Source organism: Capsicum annuum, chromosome 9 (assembly GCF_002878395.1).
Source record: "Capsicum annuum cultivar UCD-10X-F1 chromosome 9, UCD10Xv1.1, whole genome shotgun sequence".
In the NCBI taxonomy this organism is placed as follows: Eukaryota; Viridiplantae; Streptophyta; class Magnoliopsida; order Solanales; family Solanaceae; genus Capsicum; species Capsicum annuum.
The window spans coordinates 65,076,881-65,086,385 of NC_061119.1; the positions used below are offsets into that span (position 1 = coordinate 65,076,881).

The 9,505-nt window shown below is 34.9% G+C and overlaps 1 protein-coding gene and 1 long non-coding RNA gene across 3 annotated transcripts; both read right to left on the reverse strand.

Annotated features, from left to right (window-relative positions):
- Window positions 1–480: 480 nt before the first annotated feature.
- On the reverse strand, window positions 481–2,222 carry LOC107842526. Its single transcript, XR_007044843.1, has 2 exons — window positions 791–2,222; window positions 481–684 (listed from the first exon to the last, which is right to left on the reverse strand). It is a non-coding gene; the product is annotated as an uncharacterized LOC107842526 (long non-coding RNA).
- A 1,805-nt stretch (window positions 2,223–4,027) lies between these two features.
- LOC107842528 (desumoylating isopeptidase 1) lies at window positions 4,028–7,250 on the reverse strand. Of its 2 annotated transcripts, none has more exons than XM_016686424.2 (5): window positions 6,957–7,250; window positions 6,303–6,361; window positions 6,085–6,182; window positions 5,214–5,530; window positions 4,028–4,596 (listed from the first exon to the last, which is right to left on the reverse strand). In XM_016686424.2, exons 2-5 carry the CDS (start codon window positions 6,309–6,311, stop codon window positions 4,193–4,195), a joined length of 828 nt encoding a protein of 275 aa, XP_016541910.2. In that variant the 5' UTR covers window positions 6,312–6,361; window positions 6,957–7,250; the 3' UTR covers window positions 4,028–4,192. The 2 variants fall into 2 exon arrangements, with proteins under 2 accessions (XP_016541910.2, XP_047252773.1); XM_047396817.1 differs by having other exon boundaries at window positions 6,277–6,361; window positions 6,957–7,108.
- Window positions 7,251–9,505: the final 2,255 nt, after the last annotated feature.

Genomic DNA, 9,505 nt, shown 5'->3' on the forward strand with positions numbered 1-9,505 from the left:
ACCTCTAAGCATCCATGGAGATACCTTAAATTCAAATGTTGAACAAGTGTTGCACTTCTTGGATGTGCAGTGTATACACTGCACAGTCGGACAGAAATATCAGGACAACTGAATCTCCTCCTTTTAAATCGTGGGCATCTTCTCCAACACTCTCCACGACTCTTCAATTAATAACACGAGACAAAGAAAGTGTGTTTTCATGCATTGGTGCACAAATTACAGGTACAAGGGAAAAAATCAATTCAAACGTAAAGACAAGACTCATCGGATAACCCATGGATCTCTGTTGAGTACGTATTTTAAGAAAAATAAGGAAAACTTTCGAATCTTGTGAACTTGAAGTAAAGATTTGTGTAATGTACTAAAATGGTTTTGAATCTTATAGTCTTAAATGTGCCATGTAGAATGTTGGAATGATAAAGTTAGCAAATATAAAAAGATACATTCTTTTTTTAGCAGGCTTAAAAGGAAAATAAGATACTTAAATCCAAATGGAGGGAGTAACATTTACTAAAATAACCCTTTACAACCGACAAAAGAGCTTGACAGTTTAAATCCAAATGGAGGGAGTAACATTTACTAAAATAACCCTTTACAACCGACAAAAGAGCTTGACAGGTGAATAAACTGAAAGTACCCAAAAACCTCGTGTTCCAATATTCTTGCAAAGCATCTAGGAAAGTCCTAAAGGAAAACTAAGATTCAGATAATTCAAATGGTAGTTAAACAAACACTTTCTACAGTAAAAAGATTAAATTTTTGCAACTTTGATTCGAATAAAATTACATACTTTCAACTTGCAGAAGGTAACGTCCCTGTGAAAGAGAGAAGTACAAATGATTTTTAGGCGAACTTCATGGACTTGAGGGGGAGCCACAATCACTTCCTCTATCACCAGAGGTTCTGGTTTTCTTGCCACCGCAGCTGTAATGTCACTCACAACTAAGTGATTTTTTGCACTAACTAAAACTACTTCCACATAAACCAAAAAAGATTGTTAATTTTGCAATGAATTGGCTTTCCAGCATGTTTATTTTGCAATGAATTGGCTTTCCAGCAGTTCTGGTCAACTCAGCTTGTGTGGTACCCATTGCCAAAGCTGCAAAAACAAACAGCACAAAACACTTTGGAGGAGTGTGTGGTGTGTTTGTATTTTCATTATAAAAATATGTACAAAATCGCACTGTGAATGAGCACCTAAACAAAACAGAATAGGAAGCACTAAATAAGGTATCGCTAAATTGGTCCTTACTTAAAAATATAATAGTGCTGAAATTTGGTCCCCAACACTACAAATTCATCCTTTTTTGGCTTTATTTATTCAACACAAGGTAAGTAGATTGCATATTCACTCATTCCTTTTTGCGAAACCCTTTTTTTGTGTGTGTAATTGAATTGGTTGTTCCGGGAAGAATTATAATCAGATCTGGTTGATTCTACAGAGTTTAGCTTTGTGGGTTTTGTTCTCTAGCAGAAGAAAGGCAAATTCAGAGCAAGAAAAGAGCAACAAAGGCAATTTCGCAAATTTTCAAATAAACTTACGATGCAATTACCTCGATAGCAGCAAAACACAAACAAGGAAACAACTTCAAATCCGCAGAAGCACCAATCTTTACTCGATCGAAAAATCGAAGAACAAACAACGAAAGAGTTAGCGGCACCAATCTTTGCTCGATCGAAAAGCCGAACAAGGAACAACGAAAGATGAAATAAAATTACGATGCAATTACCGTGATAGCAGCAAAACACAAAGAAGGAAAGAACTTCAAATCCGCAGAAACACCAATCTTTGATCGATCGAAAAGCCGAACAGGAAACAATGAGCAGCAGAATTGGATAAGGAAGATAGCCAAGCGGCTATATATTGTAAGAACCAGGCAAAATTAGAGCGACAGATAAAATCATGATGCAATTACCTTTGATAGCAGCGAAACACAGACAAGAAACAAACTTCAAACCGGCAGAAACATCAATCTTTGCTCGATGGAATTATAAGGAGAAAAGCCAAAGAGGGAAGAAAAAAAAATTTAGCGATGGAAATGGATAAGGAACACAGTGAGGCGGTTCTATAATTGGATTAAAGAAGAGAAGTTGAGACGGTGAGAGTTAAAATTTATTAAAATTACGAAAATACCCTTTTTCTCAAGCAGACATGTTGACGGTGTCATGTCTGCTTGAGCAGCCATACTGACTTATTATATAGGAGAAAATAAAATATTTATTCCCCACAAAAAGATAAAGCAATCAAAAGTACCGATGCTATCATATTTATAGTAGCTAATAGGATCAATTTTAAACTAAGCAAATATTGCATACTGTTAGGGGTGTGCATCGATCGATTTGATTCGATTTTACATGTTATTGATCCGATTTTTGATTTTTAAATATGTAAAATCAATAATCAACTAATAAGATATTTTCTTATCGAGTTCGATTTATCGATTTTTGGTTCTTAACGGTTAGATTTTTTATTTAACCAATAAAAAAATATTTATAAAATAGAAATAGTAACAACTAACGTAAAAAAATGAAATCTTAATTACCGTCAAAACCTACACAATGCATTTTAGTTTACAAGAATCTTCAAACTTGAACTGAATGTTAATTAGGGAAAAAATTGAATCCTAATTGTTGAAAACTATAAATATTTCAAATTTTTTATTACGATAATAGCCGACTTTATATTGTGCTTTTGTTGCATTATATAGGTTAATACTTTGTAAATGACTGAATTATGAATTAATAGTGCATATAATTTATATACATACACATATCTATCTATCTATCTATCTAGATAGATAGATAGATAGATAAAGAGAGAGATTTAAATATATAACATAAATAGGGATAAAATAATAACTTAGTGTATTTTTATTAGGTTATCGGTTTAATTGATAACTCAATAAGCTAAAATCGATATCGAATTATTTACCCAATAAATTTTTTTATAATAAAAAACCATTAACCCAATAACCCAATACCAATAACCCAATAATATTTTTATCGGTTAGATTTATCGATCGATTCAATTTTTGCACAGCCCTAGTCAAAACAAACATATGATTTGACCAATTCAATTTTCTATTTTCTTTTCGACAAACTTATCATGGTATTACCTAACGTACCTAAGTTTGAAAGCAGATAATCTCAATTGATTAAAGACTTGTGTTGATAACGTATTATGAAATATAAAATAAAAAAGAAGAACAAACATATGATTTGACCAATTCAATTTTCTATTTTCTTTTCGACAAACTTATCATGGTATTACCTAACGTACCTAAGTTTGAAAGCAGATAATCTCAATTGATTAAAGACTTGTGTTGATAACGTATTATGAAATATAAAATAAAAAAGAAGAAGAATGGAGAGAGAGGAGGGAGAGTATTCTTATTTCTCTTAAAGGTACCTGAGGAGTGTCTTTATTTATTGGGGGAAAACTAATTTTGTTGCCAATAACTTTTCTAAAAATAGATATTCACATTATATAATAATACATTTATAACATCTTTCCATTTTTTAGTTCTCTAATTTTCAACATAGTTTGTAAATGAGAGAATATAAGACAAACTAAACTATTTGCGTGACGAGGGAAGACAAACTACCTACCCTACCCCCCTGCCCAAGTTCCCTTCTTGATTCCATAATTGTCTTCACCCAATAAACTGTTTAAAAAAACATCATTCAAAACTGGAAAGGCAAGTTGAACACTAACAAGAGACACGAAAGGAGCTTTACATTGAGGAGGAACCGTCAACTTAGGTGAAGACAATTGAAATGTACTCAATTTTACCATTTTAGAGGCTAAGATAACCCCAAGACCGAAAACAAACAGAATTTATCCAGGTTTAGCTTCAATTCTCAATTTAGAGATACCTTGAATGAATATCTCAATCTATTTTGATATATTCCTCTTCGGGACAACTCAAATTATCACATCTATTGTTCCTCTTGCTGCTTTTCGGGTTCTCCTTCACATTCTATATCTACCAAGGAGTTCATATTTATACGCATTCATCAACTCATGTCGCAGTTGCAAAAAAGTTCTTATTCAATGAATAAAGTCCAAAAAAGAGTACAAAAGGAAGAATCCATCGTCATCTCCTACTTGGAACCCAGTAAGTCTACATTACATCATTCAAGTTGAGTATTAATTTTCCAACACAGATGAATTTATAAAACTTGGTTGCCATTAGTTCATAGCAGCAGTTGTGTCTCCATATCTTTGCATAACTTTCTTAGTTGCTAAAGCAGCAGCCTCACTTGCACGCAATGTCCCAGTGGCCATGATTGCAGCAAATTCACGGGTGATTTCCTCTTGTACCTTGCTCCGAGCATCCCCAAGAGGATCTTTCTTAGAAGAATTAGCAGGTGTCTTCTCATGCTCTCCCACAGATTTGACCACAGGTGGCACAATAGCATTCTTTTCTCCATCTTGGCTCTTGGCGGATTTAGATTGCTCAACATGGCTACTAGAGGACTTCCCACCAGAAAGTGTCGGCTGGGAAGCAGGATCATCAGTATGTGGTCTGAACTGGGGTGCTTGTGGAACCGCGTTAGCCCTCAACGTTGATTCCAGTTGTTGTATCATAGGCACTACATCAAGATAATGACATGTGGAGTAAGTTTTTAAGTACTGGACATCTTTAACTAAATTTTCTCCTGAGATAACTTTCAATTCAAAGGAGGAGCACCATACATGCTTTTTTGATTAGTAATGAATAGCTTTACATATATAAAATAAACCAACATAAAGCTAACGCTGGGAAAAGTTATAACCGGAAAGGTGAGGCCAAAGCACCATAGATATAGTTCAAATGAGCTTTCACGCATATAGCTATTACTGCCAAAGAGGAGAAGGTTTGCACTATTTTGAATATCTAAGAGCTCTTATCCCAAATTATGTAAGCCACCAAAACATATTAGTCGTTCAATAAAGCATCATATGATTAGTCTGCAAGTCCTACACTTCACCACAGAACTAACAAAGCAAAATAAATTTACACAGAAGAAGCAGCATCATAATCCTAAAAAGTATAGATGTGACAGACAAAAAGGACGAGGAACCAACATAGAACACCAAAATCATAAGATGATAAAAAGACAAAAACAGAATCACACAGAAACATCATGTTTCACTAACATCAGTATTTATGTCAATCACACATGTTGTATGGAGGGGTTCAACACAGGAAGTGCAAAGAAAGACTTACTTATAAGGGCACCCATCGGGCTGTTCATAACCTCATTAGGAAGATTCAAAATATAATCTGGAATGGTTGCACCGACCAAAAATTGAGCAATCTCATTGCTGAAATTGTTGCAGTTGTGGGTAAGCAAACTGTACGTCTCTGCAGTATACCGAGGGCTTATCTCTTGTAAATACATTTCAAAGACATCCTTGGGTACGTGTGTGACACCAAGGTCTACAACTTGAACAGGAGTTCCATAAGGGGTAGTCCCAGCTGGAGCATGTTGTATACCACCTCCAAAATAATATTCATGACCATAAGCCACTACTCCTGTGTGCCTACAGAAATGATCCACAAGAATCTAACTTGAATAGGGAGATCAGGAAAGCAATTCATAATAGTTTGTGACGGACAAGAACAGGCTACACGCCTACACCAGAAAAGGAGAGAAAAGAGCTCCATGAAATGGGAGAGAAAAAACATTTTTAAAAAAAAAAAAAAATCAAATTTTTCTGCACCAGTACGTTAAGACACCATTATAAGGATATGGAAGATGATTAGAATATCAACCAAATCAATGCTCCTACTACATTCAGATATGCAATCTAGGCAAGAGAATTCTGCTTGCTTTGACGCACTAAAGCAGGAAGTTTCAACTCATACGGAAATGTAACTCTTAAAAACTAGTGGGAATAAAATCCATAAGAAAACATGTTAATGTAACCTCGCATACATTTTTAAGATATGCTCTTAAAGAATCAACCGGGCCTAAGTTATGCAGCAAACCCAGAGACCCAATTGAAATTCTCGGTCTCCATTATGAAATACAGTCATACTCAATCAGACCACCACTCAAGGGAAAAGAATTCCCTTCAAATAATATGCAACTTACCATATTCCTCCAATAGCTTTTCCCAAAAAGGTAGTAGACAACTGTCGAGCTAGACCTTGGCTCAAGTCATAGACGTTCAAGGTAACCTTGTGACCATCCTGCCACAATGAAAGATTGTTACGATCATAAATACATGTTCCTCCAACACGATTTGGGTAGATTCAATGTGAAATTGATAAAGAACGAAATAACCAGCATATGAGAGAAGGTTACAGTACCTCAGCCATCTCCAATAAAAATGCTTTCTAATACAACCAAGTGGAGCTGGAAGGATGACCTGAAATATTAAAATCAAGTTAGTGTTAAAAGGAAAAGAGCAACTAGCCAGCTTGAAGCAGAAAAAGAGAAGTGGTTTAATAACTTGAAAGATATATAAATAGAGATAAGACAACAAATCAAACACACACATCAATACCGGATTAGTATCCTGATCAACCATCACTAATTCAACAGCTTCAGCATAATGCTAAGCACTGAGATGCATATTTCTTCCGCGATTATTAGAAACACAAGAAGTCAATCTCACAAAGTTGCAAATCCAGAAATATCAGAAAACAGAAAATTGAAACTAACTCCCCCCCCCCCCCTGCTGCTCAAGATTAGTTGACTTTATCAACAATCCTACTATTTTTAGAAAACTCAATTAGAAAGCAGCAGGAGGAGACGGATACAGCTTGCTTAAATTGACAAATCAATGTTGGAAAAACGATTTGCGACGGATTACCTGCTTTACAAACGGAAAAACAAAGCCCTAATCCGCTGTCAATTCTCAAATTTCGTTAAGCTATGTGAGAGAGAACATTTTTTTTCACATAACAATCATACATATTAATGGACCGTAGATCAAACAAAAATAAAAATTGATTAATTACCTGAGAAAGAGGGGAAATCGAAGGAAACGTGCAGAGAGAAAGGGAAATTATGTTCTCATTTGGCGTGCGAAAAGGGTTAAAATTCCAGAGAAACTGGGACTTCTTATATTGGTAGTCAAAGGCTGTGAGATCTTCTACAATGACCCGGACATACGGTGTTCCATGGTCTTCTAGAAACTACCAACCACTAGTATTTTGACACGTATTCCCGCTTGTCGGCTCATGGGTTGCCCAGCAACTGCCAACGAATCAACCGCAAGCGCCCTCGTGCTCATAGTCACACCAAATTGAAAGACGTCATCAAATCAAATTGATCCAAAAAATTAATAAGTTTTAATCTATAATTTATATTTATATTTACAATCTATAATATATTAAAACTATGAAGATAAATATTATTTTGTTATAAAATAATAAAGAACAAAGAAGAAAATATAGAGAAAATAAAAAGTAATTTTTATTTTTTTGAGTATGATTTACAATGAAGGAAGTATTCGTAAAATTTACTTTTAGTGAATAAAAGATAGATACTTCAAATACTAATAGAAATCAAGTATATCTTGATAGATTTTGATAGATATTCACTATAATTGATATACATTAATATCATAACACTCCCCCGAATGTCTAGAAATACGCATATAGGTTGTCTCATTAAAAATCTTACAAAAAAAACAGTGGAATAAAACCTTGTAAGAAAAAAAGAGTACAACGCGTATTAACCCCCCCTAATAAGAACATCCTTGAATTTTTGCGTTCCGATCTTGTGCACTATCTTCTTGAAAGTTGCAGTTGGAAGAGACTTGGTGAATAAATTAGTCACATTGTTACTTGAACGAATCTGTCGTACATTAATATCACCATTCTTTTGGAGCTCATGTGTATAGAACAGCTTTGGCGGAATGTGTTTCGTTCTATCTCCTTTTATGAATCCTCCTTTAAGTTGTGATATGCATGTTGCATTATCTTCATATAAAATCATAGGTACTTTGTCACATTTCAAGCCACATTTTTCTCGAATGAGATGTATTGTGGACGTCAACCACACACAATCTCGGCTTGCTTCATGAATAGCTATAATCTCAGCATGGTTTGATGAAATGGCTACAATAGAATATTTTGTTGATCTCTGAGATATGGCAGTACCCCCACATATAAAAACGTAGCCTGTTTGAGACTAAGCTTTATGCGGGTCAGATAAGTACCCAGCATCATCATAGCAAACAAGATCGAAACTGCAATATTTAGAATAAAATAATCCCATATCGGTAGTCCCTTTTAGATACTGTAATATGTGTTTGATCTCATTTCAATGTCTCCTAGTAGGAGCAGAACTATACCATGCTAACAAATTAATTGAAAAGGCTATATCAGGCCTTGTAGTATTTGCAAGATATATTAGTGCACCAATTGCACTAAGATACGGTATTTTAGGACCAAGGAGTTCCTCATTCTTTTCTTGAGGTCGGAATGGCTCCTTATTCACATCAAGTGATCGAACAACCATCAGAGTACTTAATGGATGTGCTCCATTCATATTGCATCGTTTCAACACATTTTTTATGTAGGCAGATTGATGGACAAAGATACCGTTTGTCAAATGCTCAATTTGTAAACCAAGGCATAACTTTGTCTTTCTGAGATCTGTGATCTCAAATTCTTTCTTTCGGTAATCAATTTTCATTTAAAGCTCTATTGGAGTTCTAATAAGGTTTATGTCATCGACATAGACAACAAGTATAACAAACTCCGACGTTGTTTTCTTTATGAAAACACATGGGCAAATTTCATCATTCGTATAATCTTCCTTAGTAAATATTCACTAAGACGGTTATACCACATGCGTCCAGATTGCTTTAAACCATACATTGATCTTTGCAATCTAATGGAATACATTTCCCGAGGCTTTGAACAATATGTTTTCGGTATTTTAAATCCTTCGAGAATTTTCATGTATATCTTATTATCAAGTGATCCATATAGATAGGCTGTTACCACATCCATCAAATGCATTTCAAGTCTCTCATGGACTGTGAAACTAATAAGATAACATGATAGAGTAACAATTCCTTGGTAAGTAGCTTTATGAAACGACCCGAACTGGGGCCTATTCTTAATGGGCATCTTAAGTCCAACTAGGACCGAGGACCACCTTCGTTACCCAACCCAACTTCCAAACGCATATCCTGAGTCGGATGAATCTCAAATATATAACAAGATAGCGTATTTGTACCAATCTAGACTCTAGGTTAAGTCCATAACCTTGACCAACTCAAGCGAGTCCAACCATACAACACCCAACCAATAACCAATACCAAAACTAAAACAATAACCAACTATGTGTCTATAACATAAAGGGATGGAACAATCATAAATACAGTCCAACAGTATCAGCCCCAATACCATTGCCAATACTAAGGCTGACACCAATATCGACACCGTCCATTCCAACCCATAGTAGTTCCATTAAAAGTCCAACAATATAGTAAAAGCATTCTCATTGGCATTTTATCAAACACATTTAGGGCATAATGTTTCCAAAACCAAAA